The 24,597-nt window shown below is 40.6% G+C and overlaps 3 protein-coding genes across 3 annotated transcripts in view; all 3 read left to right on the plus strand.

Moving 5' to 3' along the window:
• RUS1 (root UVB sensitive-like protein (Protein of unknown function, DUF647)) overlaps positions 1-24,597 on the plus strand; it is a 268,404-nt gene that overhangs the window by 195,314 nt on the left and 48,493 nt on the right. The window lies entirely within an intron of this gene.
• On the plus strand, positions 15,734-16,034 carry LOC149255887 (uncharacterized). The gene has a single exon (XM_089457321.1). It carries the CDS (start codon positions 15,825-15,827, stop codon positions 16,032-16,034), a length of 210 nt encoding a protein of 69 aa, XP_089313447.1. The 5' UTR covers positions 15,734-15,824.
• On the plus strand, positions 20,831-21,074 carry LOC149255888 (uncharacterized). The gene has a single exon (XM_089457320.1). The coding sequence runs from the start codon at positions 20,865-20,867 to the stop codon at positions 21,072-21,074; it is 210 nt and encodes a 69-aa protein (XP_089313446.1). The 5' UTR covers positions 20,831-20,864.

Consider the following 24,597-nt stretch of genomic DNA (forward strand, 5'->3'; position numbering starts at 1 on the left):
TGAGATCTGCTTAGATGTAGAAGGGAGAACGTGTGGATCCGTTCCTCAAGAAACTGAAGGAGATCGTGATGAGCTGTCAGCTGCGGGACATACACCTCAAGACTCGGAGTTAGTGAGACTGACTCTAAACTCCGTCTCAGATGATTGGCAAATCTTTGTCTAGAGCATCCTGGGCAGAGCAGAATTACCAAATTGGAATGAGATGTGTGCAACCCTGAAACAGGAAGAGCTGAGGAGAGACCTGCTCAAGGTCAAACTTGACGAGAATAGCGACAACATTGGGTTGAAGCCCAAAGTGGAGGAGGATGATAACGTAGCCCTTGCATTCAAGGGAAAACAAGGGCAACAGAGACGAAAGAAGGATGTCTCCAAGGTGAAGTGCTTCAAATGTCGCGAGATGGGCCACTATGCATCGTAGTGTCCTATGAAGAAAAAGGACAAAGATGAGAAGCATGATCCGAAGGTTACAGCTGCCAAGATCGACGAGGAGGAGTTCGCCATGACAGCCGAGATACCTCCAGGAGGGAGGTGGGCTGATATAGACCTATAGTCAAGTGGACTGCAGATGGGCAGGATCCTTGAGGAGCCCACCTCCTGGATCGTCACCTTGTTACGGGAGCCTATGATCAGGAGTAGCGGGATGGTGGGGTTTCAGTTGGTGCCATGGAGTGTTAATGTGATAGATGCAGTGGCTAGAAGAACCAGAGACTCAGCAGCGCAGAGCAAAGAGGCAACAATGCGAGGAGGCACAGTGCAGAGATTCAGCAACATAGTGGCTTCAGAGGTAGCATGGCACTAGCAACAGTCAGGATGTCAGCACCGCTTGTCTAGTTTTGGGTGTTTTCAGTTGCTTCTCTCAAGAACTGAGTTGCAGTGCAAATGCAGTGTTGGGTAGAAGGACTAGTGGCAGCACGAATGCAGAAGGAGTTGTAGTATGGATGCAGTGTTGACAGAGGTAGTGCTGGCAGGAGTACAATAGCAACAACATCGCATTGGTTGATGGGCAGCATGTTAGGCATCAGCAGCGTAGGGACGATGCTTCAGAGTCAGAGCAGTATGCAGAGAGGCAGTGTATTGCTAGAGCACATTCCTCACTAAGAGGGGGTGTTGATTTGGGGTAGCACGGATGTGCTCTAAGCCTCAAATTTTACAAGGAGGCTTGGGCACAGGTATTCCAAAGAACCCAAAAAGCATTTTGGGAAATTCCACCCAGAAGTGATTTTATTAAAATAATTATTATTTTTAATGGGGTTCCTAAGTCTAAACTTACTAAATTAAAATATTAATGGGTATTAATCTAATCAGGGGTGAAACTTCTAGAAAAAGGCAGAGATCAAGTCAAAACGATCTAAGCCTTTAATTATGAGTTAATCTAGGTCGTTGGTTGTCGAACGGGAAGATATAAGAAGGGGTTTGAGGGTCATTGGGAAAACACACAGATAGATTGAGAAAATCGATTTTCTAAAGTGAGAATTTCTCAAGAGGAAAATTGATTGAGGAGATCTTGCTATAGAGGGGCAGTGAGAATCCAGGAGAAGGAATTTCCAGAGAGTACGAGGCAAAGGGAGAACAGAAAGACGTCCAGAGGAAGGTTGACGCTGGTCCACGCAATGATGACGTAGAGGTAGCACAGTCCTTGAGGGGAAGTCGAGTTCCTTCTAAGGGAACTCGAAATTCAGTTGCTGGAAGCCAGGGTGTGAGTCTGGGAGGCAGAAAGTCGATTTCTCAGCCAGGAGAGGATCTAGAGGAGAGGTAGCGTAATACCCAGGAGGGGTGATGCAGTTCTGCGCAGAGGCCACGCAGAGGGTGACATAGCCTCCAAAGCAGCAGGATCAATCACTGATTCTCCAGTGACAGGGTGAGATCATTTCGCCAGTATTTTGTTCAATATTCCTTCTGTATCGGATTGCTAGTTGAGCATCTTAGAATTGTACTCAGAATTTCACCTACATAATAATAAAACCCTCAGAGTTGCTGCATCGGTTTTCCAGCATTGGGTTTTTCCAGGGACTATTTGTCCAAAAATAATAGCGTCCTATGTGTTGTATTTTTCTTTCTTGCTCAATATTTTTTTTCCGCATATATGTTAATTAAGTGAAGGTTGCAGATGTATTTGCTTCGATATTTATCGTAGAGCATAGTAAATAACTTGTATGGATTAACAAGTAGGAGAAGTTACATCAGTTTGTTGCAGTAGGGATTCCTCTTGTGGAATTTTCACAGAAAGTGTGCACCTGGGCTTGCTACAACAAGCAAGCAAATACCTAGGTGAAAATATCTAAGTTACTCCACTCAAAATGGCTCCTCCAAGCTATGCGTTCAACCCAAAAATTTCTACAACTGTTGTTGTAGGTGAACTATTGTTTGCAGCACCAAAACTCCAAAAATTCTGCAAAATTCGCAGCAAGATCCTTGATGCCAGGCCAGTAACACCCAGAAATGTTTCGGGTTGATCCCAACCTCCCTGAATTACCCAATTTTGTGCTACGACCTCCAATTGTTGGTTATGCGTTCCCCTCAAGCCAATGTTGCAATTTTGGTCTCGATTCCTCCCTCAAAAAGGATGTAGAGCTCCCTCGCAATGGGAATGAATTCCTCCTCAGTCCTTACACAGCCCAGGTAGCAAACAACCCCACAAATTTCCTCCAAGGAAAAGACTGTGCAAGCCCTAGAAATGTCGAAATTGGTTCTCACTGGAGCAACAATCTCTAGCCCTAAAACTCCCCACGAAGTTTGGTCCAATATCAAGGAATTTTCTCCTAATTTCTCCCGCTGAAATTCCCCTTGTAGACCCCACAACCAAGCAAAACAAATTCTGGCACTGTGTCCTCCTGGAGGTTCAAACTAGTTGCATTATGGCTGGAAATGATCCACAAACTCCAACAATCTCCTCTCCAATAAGCTCTAAAATTCTCTCCTAGGGTGGCACTATAAGTCCACCAAAGAGAGAGCTGGGATCTCCACCTGGAAATCTCCTTGCTAAGAAGCACTGGTAGTCTTGGCTAAGCAGCTCAAGAGTACTCTAATTCAGAAAATCAATTTGTCAAAAGGCCCCAAAAATGATCCCTCTTCCTTTTATTTATCTTTGTTGCACCCTTTCTCTCCTTGTGGGCCCCACCAATTCGACCTCCTTCTCCCTAGCTCGATTTTCCTAAGGGGTTCGAATTCCCCCTTTGGGTGGCCCCACATCCCACTATCAATTTAATTTTTCCTTTTCTCCAATGTTGGTGGCCTCCATCTCTCCAAAAATTAAGTGGGGACTCCCTCCACCCACTTTTCCTATGTTTACATGCCAAAATATTTCCCAACACCCAAATTGCAAAAAATGGAAATTCTTCTTAGCAAAATTAATTTAATTGGGAGCATTACAAACCTTCAAATGACGAATTCCAAGACCTATGACCCTTGACAGAGACTCCTCCAAGACCCAATCAAACCTCTCTCTTGATCAGCTTGGCCTCTACAAAATCAATGTTAGTCAAACTTGCTTCACAACTCCAAATTTCGGCTTCTATTACAAGTCTGCAATTTTTAGCCTACCTGTAATCCCTGCAACTTCGCACGTGTGATCAATTTAGGGCAGAATTAAGGTACTTCTCTTCTTCTCTTGGCTTGGACTTCTCTTCTTAAGATTTCAGCTTGCAAGTATGATCCTTTGACACTAGTTTTTCAACTCCTTTTGAGGTCTACAATTTATCACTTCAGAAACCCTAGCTGCAGTTCACATGTGTGAGAGATATAGGCCCAAAAACAAGCTTCTAAACTTCGATTTTTCTCCTCCTTGTACTCTCCACTTCTTTGCTCCTTTTGCGTCTCTCTTTTTTCTTGATCGAACTTCTTGTGAGTTGAATGAATGTCCTCAAATGTGGTCGACTTCCATCTTATATATAGGCTTCTAGGGAGCCCTAATAGGCTAACTTGTCAATCTCAAGGGGCCAACTTCACTGCTTTGTAGGCCGACTTGACTTTTGTAGATTGACTAGGTCTTGGAGGGTCTTTTATGACAGCATTATGACTCAAAAAAATTCTCTTGACATAATACAAGATGCCCAATGGAGTCTTTCATACATGCAATGATTCAATTGACTTCTTGACTCAATGACAAATCCTAGAAGCACTCAATGGGTGTTTGACCTACAAATAAATTGACCTTGAGCATTGTTGACCCCTACTGGTCAACTACCCATGTAGTGCACCCCGTTTTTTCTTGACAGAAAGAAGCAGCAACTGATCAGCATGTCCGTGCCATCCTGCCATCATCAGCAGTTTGATCTTTTTGTTGGTAAACCCAGTCTGCATGTATTAACTGTAAATAATCTTAGCAAACATGAAGTCATGTATGTAATTTGCCTAGGTGGACCTAACTTTCTGATGATAATCTACGTCCCGGAAGGTTTTTTGTCTCACCGATCCACGGATCGGCAGAGTTTTCCTTCAAACCTGACCCCAAAGCCGGGATTGATTTTGTCATTAGAACTTTAGGAATCCTAGTGTGTTGATCTGCTAGATTATCGTTGTGTCGCAGAGCTGGGTGTTTTGTGAGGGTCTGTATTAAATGGGTTTGTCCCTTAAGATGTAATTTTGTAAAAGTCATGATATAATGTGTCCTGAGGGTCGAGAAATGTTTTAAATCCCCTCATGAGTCCTAAGTCCTAGGTCCTAGGTGATGTTTCCGAAGGTTTAGTTCAGTGATCCATTTTAAAATGAATTAAAAAATTAAAAAATGAATAAAAATAATAAAATAATGAAAAATAATAAAAAAATTAAAAAAATCAAGCAAAAACCCTAACTAATAAAATAATAATATTTTAATGTTAATAAATCGACGGATGAGATCAAGAGATGTCTTGATCCTCATCAACGGTCGAGATCATTTCTACATGGATCACTTGAACTAGCCGTTAGGATCATTTCCTTTATATAGGGTCTTAGGGGGTCATTTCAAATCATTCGATCTGTGAGTCTAAGACTGAAGAAGCTCTCTTGTAAATCTGTTTCTGGTTAATAAATGAAGACTTTGGGGTCCATATCTTGCTGGTGTTACTCTCTTGGAATGCTGTGAGATCATTTCATTTTTTGCATATGTTATTTTCAGCCATTAATATTAGCTTCTTATAGAGTATTGTGAGCACAGGTATCTTGTTCACTTGCTGGGGTTTGGGTGCTGTTAGGGTTTCTGAAGTAATGGCAAGTATCTCCATTACTGTTTGAGATCTAGCAGCATTTTTGCCCTCTTTGTTGACGGTTGTTTTGAGCTGTGCAGAAAACATTTTCTGAAGGAATTTTGTGGGCGTTCGGGGAAGTTCTCGGCTGAACCAGCCAACTCCCGCAAGCATTTTTTGCTGAGCCCAGTTGGATTTGATCCTGGGTCTATCATTCGGTTTATTTATTTGATTTGCATGAGAAATTTTCTGAAGTTCTTCACAGTGACAAATCTGAAATTTTCGTTTCGTTAAAATATTTCCGTTCTTATTGCTGAATCTGGCTGTTAAGGGGCCAAATCTGTAAATTAATCAGTTGTCTTAGGGTTTCAATTTTCTCTGATCTAGGGTTTCAAATTTTTTGCTTTATGCAGTTTTTATCAGGGTTTAGGGTTTTTAGGTTTCATTTTATCACATAAAAAATTTGGAAAATCATTTTTGCCAGTTTCAGTTGTTTTTCATGTTATATCTTAAGATCTGAATTTTTCAAGTCAAGATGCGAATATGATATCTAGTTAATGGTCTAGGATTCTCGTGGTGGTTTAAAGCATTTATCTTTTTTCAAAAATTCTCAGTCGCTGGATATCGTTTGGTTATGTGATTTCGCTGATACCTTTTGATGACAAATGATTGTTGTTCACGGTTTATTTTTCTATATCTAACAAGTAATCATTTTAACAATAATCTCTTAAGGCACTGGTCTGCTCAATTAATCAAATCATTTTAGTGCTTTTTATATCGTATCTCGTGTCTCCCAACCAACTGGTCGACAGTTGGTCTCATCACCTCACAGGGACTACCCCCCTTAGCCACGGGAGACAGGCTTAAATGGAGGGATCGGGGATCAGAGTGATAGCCCCCGGTCTGAGCGTTGTCGTGTCAATCCGCGCGACAACATTTTTTGGCGCCGTTGCCGGGGAATTTGTTTTCTCGGCATTTCAAACGACAAATCATTTTTCTCATTTCTTATCTCTTCATCTGGCCCGGCAACGCCAACATTTTTTGGCGCCGTTGCCGGGGATAGAGTTTTTCTGTCCTTGGTGTTTCAATGACTTTTCATCATTCATCGTTCATCTTTTTATCATTCATTTGAGCCGGCAACGCCAACATGTTTTGGCGCCGTTGCCGGGGACAGAGTTTTTCTGTTCCTGGCGTTTCAACGACTTTTCATGCATCTTCTCATCTTCTCATCTCTCACTTGAGCTGGCAGATTCAATATTTTGGCATCTTTTCATCACATATCAGCAGCATCTCTTCGGTGTGTTTCTTGTTTGGGTGGCGACTCCATTTTTCTTATTTTTCCCAGACAAGAAGCCTACCGCATATCTGTTTGTTGATTGCTTCTCGGATCTTAGAATCAGATTTGTTGTTCAAGTGGCGACTCCACTTCTTTCATCTTTTGATTTTCTTGAGCAAAGATCTAGTTCTATCATCCCTTACTGTTCATCATGGATTATTCATATAAGCCATGTCATTTTACTGATAATCTTCATGATCTTCCGAAAGAGGCCATTGGTAAATTACTTAAGTTCTCGGGTGATGATTCGGTCGCTGTTAAAAGGCATTTAAACATGTTTACTTGTGTAATGATCTTATATTGTAGATTCCCTCAATATAATAATGAAGATTTCAAAATGCGTCTATTTGTCCGTTCTTTAGAGGGTGAGGCCTTGAATTGGTTTAATAACTTTCCTGATGATTTTTTCACTTCTTTACAAGACATTCTCAATGCTTTTAAAGATAGATATGATAGTCCAAACAACTTGCCTTCTACTTCTAAAATTGTTGAACAGAAAGAAAGTAATTTAGCTGTTGAAGAAAGATTTCAAGGACAGAATGTGTCATCCACGGAAATATTGCAGATCATCATAGTGAAAAATCAGGGATAAATGACAATGAAAAGGAGGAGCAAAAGCAAATAATACAAGATTTAAAGATGCTGGTGAAAAATCTGGAAAGTAACCAAACTAATCTTATCAATGATGTTAAAACTTTACGCACCCATCTGGAAAAACGTAATAAGGACATTGAAGACACGCAAAATCAGCATGCTAAGGAAATTGAGGCCATGAAAATTAAATATGAAACAGAAATTAGAAGCATGCAAAGCAAGATGTCAGTCTTAGAGGAAAATATGGTGACCATGAAAGCTGATCATGATAGGGAAATTGACTCTATGACATTCAATCATAACAATCAGTTGGCTGACATGCAAGCGAATCATAAAGAAGAGATAAAATTCATGCAACATTGCTTGATGGACATAGAGGAAAAGAATGATAAGGTAATAAAACACATGCAAGAAAACCATGCCATGCAAATTAGCGCTATAAGGGATGAATGCTCTAGTCAGATTGATGCCATTAGAATACAAGTTCAAAAGATTCAACAATGGTCAGATGATAAGAGAAACCAGGAGCCTTCTCATTTGCCGCAACAAGTTCCATCTTACTATGAGGAGGTCATTAGGTGGATAATTGAAGATGATCCAGATAAGCTTAAAAACGATAAAAATCAGATGCAAGACACAAACGGAATTAGCATGCATATCTTACACACTTCATCTGATAGTTTCGAAACAGAAAGTTCCAGATCATCAGTAATCGATCCTGCCAGAAAGAAGAAGCGCAAGAGGAAGAAGATTAGACGAAGATTTGATGCATCAGACGGCCGTGAGCAGCTTGATTTTCGGATAGGAAGGAGTCCTACCATATGCAAAATTGGACGTGGCACATCCGACAAGCAGCCGACAGATTTGCCTGAAAGCAGGCAAATGCTCAGTATGCACTATATTGAACACATCTGATGCCGTGAGGCATTTTTTGTATTGTATTTCTAACTCTACTCCTTGTCTTTTCAGCATTTCATTTCTGTTTTAGGATTAGATTTACTTTTCATGTTATTAGATAGTTAATAAATGAAGAGCTTTTAATCTTTCCTGTGCTTAATGTATATGTTGATTTTTTGGGATGGACGCTACTTATTTTTGTGTTGTATGGATGCAGATTCTGGATTCTCACATTCCTGCAAGCAGCAACGTGTCCCCAAGTAGAGCCAGATGTTGACCCCTACTGGTCAACTACCCATGTAGTGCACCCCGTTTTTTCTTGACAGAAAGAAGCAGCAACTGATCAGCATGTCCGTGCCATCCTGCCATCATCAGCAGTTTGATCTTTTTGTTGGTAAACCCAGTCTGCATGTATTAACTGTAAATAATCTTAGCAGACATGAAGTCATGTATGTAATTTGCCTAGGTGGACCTAACTTTCTGATGATAATCTACGTCCCGGAAGGTTTTTTGTCTCATCGATCCACGGATCGGCAGAGTTTTCCTTCAAACCTGACCCCAAAGCCGGGATTGATTTTGTCATTAGAACTTTAGGAATCCTAGTGTGTTGATTTGCTAGATTATCGTTGTGTCGCAGAGCTGGGTGTTTTGTGAGGGTCTGTATTAAATGGGTTTGTCCCTTAAGATGTAATTTTGTAAAAGTCATGATATAATGTGTCCTGAGGGTCGAGAAATGTTTTAAATCCCCTCATGAGTCCTAAGTCCTAGGTCCTAGGTGATGTTTCCGAAGGTTTAGTTCAGTGATCCATTTTAAAATGAATTAAAAAATTAAAAAATGAATAAAAATAATAAAATAATGAAAAATAATAAAAAAATTAAAAAAATCAAGCAAAAACCCTAACTAATAAAATAATAATATTTTAATGTTAATAAATCGACGGATGAGATCAAGAGATGTCTTGATCCTCATCAACGGTCGAGATCATTTCTACATGGATCACTTGAACTAGCCGTTAGGATCATTTCCTTTATATAGGGTCTTAGGGGGTCATTTCAAATCATTCGATCTGTGAGTCTAAGACTGAAGAAGCTCTCTTGTAAATCTGTTTCTGGTTAATAAAGGAAGACTTTGGGGTCCATATCTTGCTGGTGTTACTCTCTTGGAATGCTGTGAGATCATTTCATTTTTTGCATATGTTATTTTCAGCCATTAATATTAGCTTCTTATAGAGTATTGTGAGCACAGGTATCTTGTTCACTTGCTGGGGTTTGGGTGCTGTTAGGGTTTCTGAAGTAATGGCAGGTATCTCCATTACTGTTTGAGATCTAGCAGCATTTTTGCCCTCTTTGTTGACGGTTGTTTTGAGCTGTGCAGAAAACATTTTCTGAAGGAATTTTGTGGGCGTTCAGGGAAGTTCTCTGCTGAACCAGCCAACTCCCGCAAGCATTTTTTGCTGAGCCCAGTTGGATTTGATCCTGGGTCTATCATTCGGTTTATTTATTTGATTTGCATGAGAAATTTTCTGAAGTTCTTCACAGTGACAAATCTGAAATTTTCGTTTCGTTAAAATATTTCCGTTCTTATTGCTGAATCTGGCTGTTAAGGGGCCAAATCTGTAAATTAATCAGTTGTCTTAGGGTTTCAATTTTCTCTGATCTAGGGTTTCAAATTATTTGCTTTATGCAGTTTTTATCAGGGTTTAGGGTTTTTAGGTTTCATTTTATCACATAAAAAATTTGGAAAATCATTTTTGCCAGTTTCAGTTGTTTTTCATGTTATATCTTAAGATCTGAATTTTTCAAGTCAAGATGCGAATATGATATCTAGTTAATGGTCTAGGATTCTCGTGGTGGTTTAAAGCATTTATCTTTTTTCAAAAATTCTCAGTCGCTGGATATCGTTTGGTTATGTGATTTCGCGGATACCTTTTGATGACAAATGATTGTTGTTCACGGTTTATTTTTCTATATCTAACAAGTAATCATTTTAACAATAATCTCTTAAGGCACTGGTCTGCTCAATTAATCAAATCATTTTAGTGCTTTTTATATCGTATCTCGTGTCTCCCAACCAACTGGTCGACAGTTGGTCTCATCACCTCACAGGGACTACCCCCTTAGCCACGGGAGACAGGCTTAAACGGAGGGATCGGGGATCAGAGTGACAGCCCCCGGTTTGAGCGTTGTCGTGTCAATCCGCGCGACAACAGAGCCAACCATGGAGTGTTAGGCACTGACACTGTTGAGTCGCTTTGGTAGGTTGGGTCTAATCTGGATCATCGCATATATTGATCGGTAAATTGTTGTGGATATTCCATTGGATAGTTTGTTGCAACATATCTGATAATATTATATTAAAGATCTGAGATTTTGCACTATTATAGTTTTATTAAACTTTAAGATTTGTATATTTAATTGTAATTAGTGCATGCATGCGAATGGAAAATATTTAGAAAAATAGAGAATGACAAAATAAGCTCACACCCACACATAAGACGTAAGATATGCTCTAGGAAACCCTTTTAGGAGAAAACCCAGCTGGAAGGTGAGGCTGCTTCGCCCTTTTTCTCTGTCTAGAAAATAAGGCTGTAGGTACAAAGAAGTAATGCCTGTGACCCGTGGGCTGCTACAGTGCACAGATCCTCTGTGTGTGCTCTACCTCCTATCTCTCCTAGCTATCTTTGCTAAGCTATGAAACAAAATGCTCTCGAAAGAATGGAATGCCTTTTCCTTCTAGTGGCGCGGTTATAACACAACTCGATAGCCTACTAGTTGTTAAGTTTGACTACATCAACTCTAAAGTAGAGTTACAATATAGACTCTTTTAGAGTCTTTTACATCACAAACACATGGCTAACCCCTCTTCCATGAAGAGGTAGCCTCATATCTTATGAGGGTATCTCAAATAAGAGACCAACTACAAGAGCTAGGAGAAATAATGTTTGATCGAGAGATGACCACCATTGTGCTCAATGCACTACCTGATGAATGGGGCAATTTTGTATCGAGCATTTATGGGAAGAAGGAAACTACTCCATTTAGCGATCTGTGGTCATTATGCAAGACTGAGGAAACTAGATTAAAGGTGAAAAACGATGTTGGGTCAAGTGAACAAACTCAAGTATTTGCAACTATGGCAAAGAAGAAATGGAAGTCTTGAAAGGGATTTCAAAAGAAAATCGACATGTCAAAGATTCAATGCTATGGATGTAATGAATATGGGCTCTTCAAGAGAATTTGTCCTAAACTCAAGAAGGACAACAAGAAGGGAAAGGAAAGGAATGAAGCCCATGTCGCCAAAGAAGTAGAAGAGCTTGAAAAGAAGAAGTCAAAAAAAGAGGAAGTAAAAGACCTCTATTATGATTGAGATGACATTATATACTTGGTTTTTTTCAGTTTGTAGAAGATACAAAGTCATGATAGAAAGCATCACACACACAATATGATGCATTCTAGAAATAGAGATGACATTGTCATAGAGCATGGAAGGGTAGCTGAAGTAGAAGTTCATATGGCTGAAACAGTTATATCACATGATAGAAAGGAAGTAACTCATGAAATCGTCATTAGAATCATAGAACGACAACCAAAGTAGTAGTCTATATGGTTGGAAAAAGTCATCTAGCAAGATAAAGAGATCATACATCATCATCGTTAGAAAAGAGCATTTGCAGAATAAGGATCATCAAGATCCTTCATTGGAATCCTTGAAAGAAAGGGTTCATCATTCTTTGAAGAAGCGTCTTGCAGATAGTCTACATTCCACATAGTGTGGGATCCATAGTTTAGAAGGATGATGGTATGATGACAAGATGTGCAGCATGTCAAGTTGGTTGATGTACTTTCATCTTCAAGCAAGGAAATGAAGCTGCCTAAATGAAGTCTCGATGGCCACATGAAGGAAAAGGTATGTATATATTCGGTAATAGATAAGGTCATGTCATCATATGGTTGAAAATAGAATAGGTAGAATGCTCTATCTCATGAGCATGATGAAGAAAAATCTTCCTTTAGAAAGATACATGAAGGCATGTAGACGATATGCCTTGAACTCTTCTACATATTGACAAGATGAAATCAACATAATATGATCTCATGAATAAAATGAGGAGGTTGGCAACTATGGTTCCTATGATGAAGGAAGATCCTACGGAAGTAACATGTGAAAAGGATGAAAGGAGTTTGTGAAAGATGTATCTATAGTCACGTAAGAAAATATATGTGATCAACATTTGATAACTGAAGGATTAGCTATGACATCTCCATGGAGAAAGGGATGAAGAACCTGATACGTATGCTGAGAAGGAACCTTGGTAATGAATGTCTTGGAGATGGATTCATGCATGTGTAGGATGTTGATGTTGATGTTACAAGAAGTTAATGTCATGATCAAAGGCCATCATAAAGAGGTACCTTGATTTAATGTTCATTTTGATTTTTGAAAAAACATCTGGTTGGGTTGAAACAAGGTTATTGAAAGAGGATGGAAGATCCTGAAAGATCATGAAATTGGATGGAATATCTTGAAAGAAGCATGACTTGGTGTTGAAGAAAAATGTAACTAGGTTCGGTCTTCATAATGAAATGATCTTTGTAAATGATGTAATAAATTATTTTTGTATATCTTGCTTCATGGGTTTCATGAGCAAGAAGTGTAATTAGGTCAAAGACTTCTTCTTGATGTCTTTAGGATTTTTATTATTATGTCAAAGAGTCATGTCATGTGTAGAGAAGCTCTTTAAGAGCCTATGTAAAATATATCTATGTTAATGCTGCCCTCCAAGACCAAGAAAAATCCTCCAAGAGCAAGCACACTGAAATCTGCAAGCAAAACAATGAAGAAATCTTATGTCGGCTCCAAAAATGAATTAAATACATAAATGGAAGTCATGTCGGGTCAAGGAAATGACATGTCGGTTCATGGGATCACATCGGCTCAATTATGTGGCTCAAATCACTATAAATAACCATCTAGGGTCAGAGCAGAAGGAACAAGAAGAACTCGGTTTTTCTCTTTGAATTTTCGTGTAAATATTGGGTGCAGGTATCCGCAGTCAAGGAGGAACAGATCTCGCATAAGGTATCTACAAGCAAGAAGGAGATCTCGCATTCCTCTCTCTAAAACCTCACATGAAGGAGCAATTCTGAATTAGGGCTTGACTGCACCTCGGTTGGGTATTAGGTGTAGTCATGACCAGAACCTCGGATGCATGAATGAGGACGCAGTATTGTCTCGGCATAACTATGAATTGAAGGCACAGACCCCGGATAGATGGAGCAATAAGATCTCTGAATGGATATACAGTCTCGGCATAGAGATATCTCTGAGGTATAGTCTTGGCGTATTGAAGAACCACAATCACAACAGTGACATAGATGATCAGAATCATGACGGTGAAGGAGAGTAACAGTCTTGGCATAATAAGGAGGAGTTAACATAACAATCTCAGCATGATTGTGACAAGCAAAAGACTCGGATCTATCACCTTGATTGTTTTACATAATATCTCTGTTGCAATCTCAGTGAACAACAGTGATAAGGGTTTCAAGGAGTAAGTCTTCGATCTTGACATAACTATGATTGTCTCATTATTAAGATAATAGGATCACAAGGATCTACCTTCTCAGCATATTCTTAGTAATGACATTGTAGACGCAGCACATGATGACTACTGTATAATGGAATATAATCACCATCTTATCATATGAATGAAAAAGAAGGATCTCTGTGATATATACAGAACCTTATCTCTAGTATGGATAGAATATGGGATCATGATCTTTGATGATCCTATACAACAAGTGAAGATGCAGCAGTAGTATGATGACAATGGCATGGTAGATGAAAAGAGGATGACCTCAGTGAGGACAAGAGATCTCAAGATGCAATAATGAAAATCTCAGTGATGCAGCAATAATGTCTTCAGTGGTGCAAATGATGATCTCAACAGTGGCAGAGCAAAGGATTGATGTCTTGGTCTTGGAGAGGCAGATTGTGTCAAGGGTCATGGTCTTGGCATTCGTCAATGGAATCTCTATAAGAAGAATTTTGCATGGGTTTTCCTCTCCAAGAGGGAGAGATTTTGGCCTTGGCAGAAAGCCAAATATTTGTGTTCTTGTCTCTTTTGTTTTTGGTAGCAGTTTGATGAAGTGAAAACACGCACTAATAATGAATGAAAGATCAAGCTAAGATAAATTGTTATCATGCATTAGAAGAATCATTGTAATTTCTGAATGCCCTAGATTTTTCAACATGGTATCAAAGGGATAGGTTCAGCAGTCAAAGAAAGGGCAGAAAAGAGACATACAAGAATCAAGATTCTAGCAAGCTCAAGGATGGCAAATCAAACCCTAGTCATGATCAAACCCTAGATCAGAGATCAGTCTACAACAACAAGGGTTTCGGATGTCAATAGTCTTCAGATCTCAGGGTATGTGACAACAGTTTTGACAAGTTCATCTACAACATCTCAGTATCTCAGTTTGAATACTTAAGATATCAGGGGAACTTGATTCAAAGGCATATATAGGAGTGCATATGGACAGTACTCAAATCAGAAGTTGTACTATCTAATGGATCGCTATGCATCATGGCAAGCAACTTCAATTCGATATGTATCAGCAGTTTGTTGGAAGGCAATCTTCCTATCAAGGATCTCAGTCAATGGAAGCATCAAAACATCTGCTCCAACTACTGCCAACATGATCAAGGTGAAGACTTCATCTTCACAATCAAGTAAGTACCTTTTCATTTTATAATCAAATTTGGTTTTATGACTTCATGATTGCAAGAAGACCTATATATTGGATGGGTCATCAAGGGTCTTGCATGGAATGAGAAGGATTGTCATTATCCTTAGAGAAGTCAGTACATCAAGGTCTCCTTTGAAGTCATGAGAACTCTTGAAGTTCTACAAAGTAAGAAAGGGGACATAAGAAGGATACATGAAATGCTAGAGGATATACTATCTAAAATACAGTAAAGAAAAATGAAGAAATATCTTCATGAGATCTCAGGTACAAGATCTGGGAAAAATGGTGAATAATCATCATTGATATTGATATTGATAAGCAAGGTAACAAATGTCCACAAATAAGAATGTTACCTTGCTGAACAATTTGTGGTCTCTATGCTGAATAGAGAAAGACAAAGGACTCAAATATGTGCAAGGTAAGGCTGACAAGGTAGTACTATGGAAAGATTACCTGATGGATGGAGGAAGCTGAAGAAAGGATCAGGGAAAGAGGGAGTAATAGATCTCCATTATGAATGAGATGGTGTCCCTCTCAAAAGGATCCTATCAGAGGTCCTTGCAGATATGGTCATGGTAAGAAGATGTGTTAAATTGGCAACAAGGGCCAAACTCCATGTGGGTCAGCTTATTTATGGCAGCTAATATTTTTATTGGATCCCTCTCGTCGAGAGGTGTAGGATTGATCCAAAGATCATCCGATTCCGATAAGTATTTATGGAGATATGAATTTATTTTGTTTATGTAATTATTATCAAGCCGACCAGCTCTTAGTATAAATAGATGAGGATTTAATATCATTTGCACACATCTCTTGTGATCTCTCTCCACGTGTTTGGGTTTTGTGGACAGAGAGATCTAAAGGAGAATACGTTTCTCTAAAGGCTGATCTAGCCTTACCCTAGCTGCAGTAAAAAAAAAAAAAAAAAAAAGCGCAAACCCTCCAGATTCCTATTTCTTCTTCCTGGTTTGATCCAGACACCCAAGTTCGACACTCATAAGTTGCTCTCATCTGTGCATGCGGTACTTGCATTTCTGCGCGTCCGTATTATCTCTGGTGGAAGAAAACTCAAATTGATAAAAATGGGGGATTGGGGGTCGGTCCTCGTGGGAGTGATCTTGTTCGCGTTGCTGACGCCTGGGCTCTTGTTCCAGTTTCCCGGCAACAATCGGACTGTAGACTTCGGCAACTTCGGGACTAGCGGTAGATCAATTCTGGTTCACTCCTTTATATTCTTTGGGCTCTTTGCGCTGTTCACTATTGACATCGCAGTACATATTTATACCGGCTGACCGACAGGCTTTTCGCTGGGCATTATATATATACGCTGACGTTGGACATTCATAGAAATATATGTGCTGGGAAGTCATACAATATACCTACGCAAGTCATGAAGATCCGCGGGAGGCAATGTAGACACATACACAAGTCATGAAGATCCTCAGGCAAATGAAGACAGAGACATCTTCACGCAGTCATAGGAAACATATCAACGGAGTCATAAAGGGTAGGCGCAGTGATGTGAAGGAAGCCGCATTCATGTGAGACCTGTAGCTGCCAAACACAATGTGAAGATGTCATCACTATGCAGCCCTAAACTACAATGCCATTAACGATGTAAAGGAGAAGTTGCAGTAAAAAGTATCCGCGGTAAGATGGAGCTGCAGGCATAGAAGAGGAACCACCATAAATGATAGCCACAGTGATAACGGAACAGCCGCTGTCAAGCATAAAAGAACCACAGTCAAGCATGGAAGAGCTACAGTCTTAGTTGCAATCATGTAAGATAGCTGCAATCACTGTCAAGAGATCAAAAGTCTCTTTGCACCTTGGATGTTGAAAGGCAGACAGACTAGATATCGAATTCTGGGCTAAATGATACAGCGATCTCTCATGTACAGATTTCAGATGAACTAAGGAGACTGTGTATCTATTGCAGTCTCGATCAGCATACTGATATATATGTTTCCTCGTTGTCCATGTCAAAGGAAATATGTATGTGGTTGTAAGAATTTCCAGCTAAGGCTCAGGAATGTTTCTGATATGGTATAACAAAATTTGGATTGCTGTAGGTGACAACATGATGATAGGAAGAGTGTTTAATTTAGGACTGTTGGAAGGAATTTGGAACTATAGCCTAGCTGCTTTGCTAGGCTGCAAGCCATAGCAAGCAGCTAAGGCTGAAGCATGAAGGTATTGCAAATTTGATGTAGCAACATAGTATTGCAGCTAGATGATGAATGATAGGCATATTAGTAAGGAGCAGCATGATGATGAATAAGATCATGAGCATTGGTAGCTTAATGATGAATAATACCATGGAAGATGCAGCATGATGAGCAGCATAAGCTGAGAGCAGCTTTTTCATCAAGGTTCAACACATGTGACAGTACAGCAAGGTGTTACACGGTCAGGTGCAGCAAACGTACGAGATGCAGCACGATGATAAGTGAAGGAGTCACCTTAGAGAATCAGTTGAAGCAGAATGTCTTCAACTGATCTCATTGTTATAGAAGATGATCTATGCTTAGATCTAGACAAGTCAAAGTGTTGACTTCTGTTGTAATTGTACTCTCTCTCTCTCTCTCTTTCTCTACTGAACTTTGAAGATAAAAGAAGATTTGATCAAAGGGTTTCCCCACACATTGTGGGGTTTGTCCCTGGCTCGCGCCACATCTTGTGTCCTCTTGTCTTGGCTTGTCTTCTGCGTTTTATATTTATGTTCTATCTGCAGTTTATCGTAATGCTGATGTGATTGCTAACTGTGAAAATTTAAATAAATTGCTCTAGCATAGAACATACCTAATCTTAACATGGTATCAGAGCTGAGGTGAAGACAATGCCCAAGCAAGAGTGAAATAGCAATCACCGAAGACAGTTGGGACAAGACAGAAGGATCAATGGGTTCCTCATAATTCACCGAGGGCGAATTCAAAGCAAAAGAATGTTATCAGAATGGCGCAGCGGAAGATTTTGATGGTCCATCTTAAGATCACTTCATTGGGAAGTTCGGATCTAAGGGTTGAAGGAAAGGCGGATGCCTTGTTGAAATAAGTTCGGCCGTTATGCGAAGGAGTGTCTGAATGGCAGAGACACATCTCTTGATGAAGATAACAATCATTCCTGGGACATCTTCAATGATCAAAAGAGTGACTGGTAATGCAGGTCATCAAGGAAATGGTCGACTCTTCCATGAAAAGCAAAAATCTCTTTTATGTACCTGATCGAACCTGATGTCCATCTCGGAAATGGAAGTCAAAGGTTGCAGGGTGGCACTTATCGATTGAAAGGTACGTGTTTAGATCTTTTAAAGATGTTTTTGAGTTCAGGGTTGTATCAAGTTGCAGGAAGTCCACTGGGGACCATGTCCATTGACTCAGGTCTGTGAGTCAAAGGTGACTAGAATGCCTGAATTCAAAAGGAAGCATGAAGGTACATGTCTGAAATGTACCAAAGGAAAATATTATAAGGGTACCATTCCCCTCATGCAGCAGGTTCACAGGTTTGGAACAACCCGAGGAGTTTGAGAATCATGGTCAAGGAATCTCATGTATACAGGTGGAAGAAAGCCCTCTATAGCTTGAAGAAAAACACCTCAGGCATAATATGAGAGGATTGATAGCTGTCTAATGCAGCTGAGATTCACTAGGAGTGAAACCGATCCAAACCATTACTCAAAGGTTATGGATGATAAACCTCTCTTACTGGCACCTATGTCTAACAAGGTGCAAACCCTCTCATTTATAGGAGACAGAGGGAGTTGGATTCTGAATGTGGGAAGATAAGCTGCAAGCCTGTGACTACCTCGAGGATTTTAACTTTCAAGAAGTTATGTCGGACTTGATTTGGGAAATGCCTCTGAGTTTCATAAACTCAATCGCGTTGATGTTCTTGGAGAACCTCCGTCTGGACATAGGTGTTGCAGTTAGCATGGTGAGCTCATATTTGGTTGAGCCTCACTGGATTGGTGCCAAGAATCTTCTGAGATATCTTCAGGGCACAATCTGTCATGGATTGAGATACACTGCCGAAAATATGAAACCACATGATTATGATGAGTGGGCAGGCAGTGTGGAGGATCACTAGAGCACTTCTCAGTGCTGTTTCTATTTGGAATCTGCCTCGATATCCTGGATGAGCAGGAAGTAGAAGTCGGTGACTCTGAGCACCACCAAGGCAGAATTCATTGCTGATAGTATGGCCTTCTGTGAGGCGGTCTGGTTGCTGAAGCTCTTCAGTGAGTTGTTTGTACACATGATCGATTATTGAGGAATCCCATTTGACAATTCTCTGCAGATAACCAAATAGATGGGATTCGATTATTGAGGAATCCCGTATTTGACAATTGCTCCAGCAGATAGACATCAAATACTGCCTTATCTGGGATATGGTAAGTCGATGATCAAGGAGGCTCGATCGCATTAAGATGATGTATAGGTTAGAGCCCCGTGGAAAGACCAAATTTGTGATTTTCCCGAATGACTTGGAGTCGTTGAGAGACCTTTGTAAAAGGGTCCTGCATACATTGAGCTCTGGGAGCTTTGGGGGGCTTGCAGTTCTATTGGAGCAACATACAACCACAGGGTGACTCACCTTCCCCTGGTGGTGCGCGTTGGAACAAGATGATTCGCTCTCTTGTGGGACAAGATGATTCGCTCTCTTGTTTAGCAGGATGATTAGTTCTCCTGTGAGGCTTGGATTGATGTGTTCTCCATGGCGATTGTAGCATGATTGATGTGTTCTCCTGTGAGGCCTGGATTGATGTGTTCTCCATGGCGATTGTAGCAGGATTGATGTGTTCTCTTGTGAGGCCCGGATTGATGTGTTCTCCATGGCAGCCTGGATTGATGTGTTCTCCATGGCGATTGTAGCAGGATTGATGTGTTCTCCTGTGAGGACAGGATTGATTAAGTTCTCCTGTCGAGGCATCCTACCCATGCAGTCTGGGACTCATGGGAAGTACCTCTCATCTGATCAATGAGCAGGGAAATGAAGTTAGGGACCATAGTAGTACCGATGGACGCATCGTTGTATCTACCGTACTCCCTACGCTAGGATGTCCTCCATTGATCTGGGATCAATGATACTGGTCTGGGACCAGTGGTAGGAGTTGTACATACTATGACGCTGACTTCGGGTCGGCTGAGACTGGTCTGGGACCAGTGGTACATACTCCGAGACTGACTTCGTGTCAGTGCAGTACTGGTCTGGGACCAGTGAGAGTCGTACATACTATGACGCTGACTTCGGGTTGGTTGAGACTAGTCTTGGACTAGTGGTACGCACTCTGAATCTGACTTCGGGTCAGTGGAGAATGGTATGAGACATTCTCGATCAATTCTTCTTCTTCATAGTTCAGCAGAGCTGAGCAGAGCAGAGCTAGCAGAGCCAACAGAGCTGAGCAGAGCAGAGCTAGTAGAGCCAGCAGAGCTGAGCAGAGCTAGCAGAGCCAGCAGAGCTGAGCAGAGTAGAGCAGAGCCAGCAGAGCTGAGCAAAGATGGGCAGAGCAGTGCAGGGCACTGATGGCAGAGATAGTACAGTCGGACTTATGGATCAATGGATGGAGTTCTCCCTAGTTGAGAGGGAGTGTTAAATTGGCAACTAGGGCCAAACTCCATGTGGGTCAGCTTATTTATGGCAGCTGATATTTTTATTGGATCCCTCTCATCGAGAGGTGTAGGATTGATCCAAAGATCATCTGATTCCGATAAGTATTTATGGAGATATGAATTTATTTTGTTTATGTAATTATTATCAAGCCGACCAGTTCTTATGTAGGCCCTAGAAGCCCCACTGACGTGTCTATTCATCATCCTCGTTTTAGTATAAATAGATGAGGATTTAATATCATTTGCACACATCTCTTGTGATCTCTCTCCACGTGTTTGGGTTTTGTGGACAGAGAGATCTAAAGGAGAATACGTTTCTCTAAAGGCTGATCTAGCCTTACCCTAGCTGCAGTAAAAAAAAAAAAAAGCGCAAACCCTCCAGATTCCTATTTCTTCTTCTGGTTTGATCCAGACACCCGAGTTCGACACTCATAAGTTGCTCTCATCTGTGCATGCGGTACTTTCATTTCTGCCCGTATTATCTTTGGTGGAAGAAAACTCAAATTGATAAAAATGGCGGATTGGGGGCCGGTCCTCGTGGGAGTGATCTTGTTCGTGTTGCTGACGCCTGGGCTCTTGTTCCAGTTTCCCGGCAATAATCGGACTGTAGACTTCGGCAACTTCGGGACTAGCGGTAGATCAATTCTGGTTCACTCCCTTATATTCTTTGGGCTCTTTGCGCTGTTCACTATTGACATCGCAGTACATATTTATACTGGCTGACCGACAGGCTTTTCGCTGGGCATTATATATATACGCTGACGTTGGACATTCATAGAAATATATGTGCTGGGAAGTCATACAATATACCTACGCAAGTCATGAAGATCCGCGGGAGGCAATGTAGACACATACACAAGTCATGAAGATCCTCAGGCAAATGAAGACAGAGACATCTTCACGTAGTCATAAGAAACATATCAACGGAGTCATAAAGGGTAGGCGCAGTGATGTGAAGGAAGCCGCATTCATGTGAGACCTGTAGCTGCCAAACACAATGTGAAGATGTCATCACTATGCAGCCCTAAACTACAATGCCATTAACGATGTAAAGGAGAAGTTGCAGTAAAAAGTATCCGCGGTAAGATGGAGCTGCAGGCATAGAAAAGGAACCACCATAAATGATAGCCACAGTGATAACGGAACAGCCGCTGTCAAGCATAAAAAAACCACAGTCAAGCATGGAAGAGCTACAGTCTTAGTTGCAATCATGTAAGATAGCTGCAATCACTGTCAAGAGATCAAAAGTCTCTTTGCACCTCGGATGTTGAAAGGCAGACAGACTAGATATCGAATTCTGGGCTAAATGATACAACGATCTCTCACGTACAGATTTCAGATGAACTAAGGAGACTGTGTATCTATTGCAGTCTCGATCAGCATACTGATATATATGTTTCCTCGTTGTCCATGTCAAAGGAAATATGCATGTGGTTGTAAGAATTTCCAGCTAAGGCTCAGGAATGTTTCTGATATGGTATAACAAAATTCGGATTGCTGTAGGTGACAACATAATGATAGGAAGAGTGTTTAATTTAGGACTGTTGGAAGGAATTTGGAACTATAGCCTAGCTGCTTTGCTAGGCTGCAAGCCATAGCAAGCAGCTAAGGCTGAAGCATGAAGGTATTGCAAATTTGATGTAGCAACATAGTATTGCAGCTAGATGATGAATGATAGGCATATTAGTAAGGAGCAGCATGATGATGAATAAGATCATGAGCATTGGTAGCTTAATGATGAATAATACCATGGAAGATGCAGCATGATGAGCAGCATAAGCTGAGAGCAGCTTTTTCATCAAGGTTCAACACATGTGACAGTACAGCAAGGTGTTACACGGTCAGGTGTAGCAAACGTACGAGATGCAGCACGATGATAGGTGAAGGAGTCACCTTAGAGAATCAGTTGAAGCAGAATGTCTTCAACTGATCTCATTGTTATAGAAGATGATCTATGCTTAGATCTAGACAAGTCAAAGTGTTGACTTCTGTTGTAATTGTACTCTCTCTCTCTCTTTCTCTGCTGAACTTTGAAGATAAAAGAAGATTTGATCAAAGGGTTTCCCCACACATTGTGGGGTTTGTCCCTGGCTCGCGCCACATCTTGTGTCCTCTTGTCTTGGCTTGTCTTCTGCGTTTTATATTTATGTTCTATCTGCAGTTTATCGTATTGCTAATGTGATTGCTAGCATAGAACATACCTAATCTTAACAAGATGCATCGTGGCATCATGGAAACAAGAGCTCGTATGAATCATAAAGGATATAGCTCTTGGGAATCTCATTGTACATTAAAGAAAAGGAAGAAGCCATCCAGGACAAAGGAAACATTTGCCAGATGGGGATATACTAGGTCCTGAAGAGTCTTTGATAGAAACCTCAACGGAGGATCCCCTAGTCTGGGAAGGCAACAAGTGCTTGATCAGGAATTCCAACTTATGGAAATCATGAGATGAAGGACTGATGACATGATGAAGCAAATCAAGGGATTAAAGATCCGTTCAATCAAGAAAGTTGTTGAAAGAAGCCTGAAGGGAAACTGAGGTATGCATGCTTATTTGACATTGTAATGTCATGATATATGGTTGCATGTAAAATGGATCAAGCATGATCAAAAGGGAAAGGATCTCCTCCTCTGAAAGGATGTAGAAAGACATAAGTCAAACTAGATGAAATCAACATAATATGTCCTCATATGAAGTATGAGGTAGTTGACTACAATTGAAGAACTCTGAGAGCTCCTGGGAATGAAAGACATGAGGATGGAAGAGATCGTGAAACATGCAACCATGATAAAGGCAATCAACATCTAGAGGATCAGGAAGACTTGACCAGGAAATCTCCCGGAATGATGTGAAGACTCTGATGGAAGTCTAAAAAGATGAAGACCCTTGACAAACAGATATCGTTGGGAGATGTGTCAACATGTATGCAGGATGTTGATACCTACAAGAAGATGTCACTGGAAAAAGGCCATCACCAAAAGGTAATATGTGATTTGTTTTTGGTGTCTGACCTCTTGAAAATGTTTGGGTATGTGTGCAGGACCAAGGTAAGGAGAGTTGCGAAGGATGTCACAGCTATGTACCCTGTGAATCACCATTGAAGAAAAGGTGAAGATAAATGGCCCTATGAAGGAAGCCCTAGATATAAAGTCAAGGAGGATACTTTTCGAGATGACATGATGGAGGAAAGTGATGGATGGATGAACCCTACATGTGAAGAAATTGATGACATCGAAGTCTTGGATCATCAGTCAACTAGAAGACCCTATAAAGTACTGATGATAGAGTCCCTGGGTAAGAGGGAGCTCTGGGTGGTTCCTATGAGTAAAGGAACTCGAGCAAGTTTCTAAGTGAAGAGAAACTTGGAACTCGTCCCTGGTTAAGAGGGAGAGTTAGACACGACATTCTTGTCTTTAGTTTGGAAGAAAGAATGGAGGATTGTGTAATCATCTGGTATCCGATACTCTTTGAAGATGTGGTAGGGCATCCAAGACAAGAGTGGGCAAGAGGACCGATATTCTTGAGGGCTGGGAACCTAAGATGAGAATAGTCCTAGTAGGGCATACTTGGAGAACACCTGGGTGGGTATGACCTTAAGAGAGACAATGATGATGCATGTCTATCAATCATTGGTCTCGCCAATGTTGTGCTCTGATCTAAGTGAGAGATGGAGTTGTTAGTCAAGGCCTTGCTATATGGAAACAATGTTGGTTGAAATGATGCTAGAACAAATGGACTGTAAATCCGATTCTTCTTATGAGAAATTCTTCAGATTGAGAATGACCAAGTACCATTATGAATACCTCCCTAGTTAAGAGGGAGTGTTGAAGAAAATGTAAGTAGGTTCGGTCTTCATAATGACATGATCTTTGTAAATGATGTAATAAATTATTTTTGTATATCTTGCTTCATGGGTTTCATGAGCAAGAAGTGTAATTAGGTCAAAGACTTCTTCTTGATGTCTTTAGGATTCTTATTATTATGTCAAAGAGTCATTTCATGTGTAGAGAAGCTCTTTAAGAGCCTATGTAAAATATATCTATGTCAATGCTGCCCTCCAAGACCAAGAAAAATCCTCCAAGAGAAAGCACGCCAAAATTTGCAAGAAAAGCAATGAAGAAATCTGATGTCGGCTTCAAAAATGAATTAAATACATAAATGGAAGTCATGTCGGGTCAAGGAAATGACATGTCGGTTCATGGGATCACGTCGGCTCAAATATGTGGCTCAAATCACTATAAA

This window comes from Pinus tabuliformis, chromosome 7 (assembly GCF_031772625.1).
Source record: "Pinus tabuliformis cultivar Carrire ecotype Pingquan chromosome 7, CPIR1, whole genome shotgun sequence".
NCBI classification, from domain to species: Eukaryota; Viridiplantae; Streptophyta; class Pinopsida; order Pinales; family Pinaceae; genus Pinus; species Pinus tabuliformis.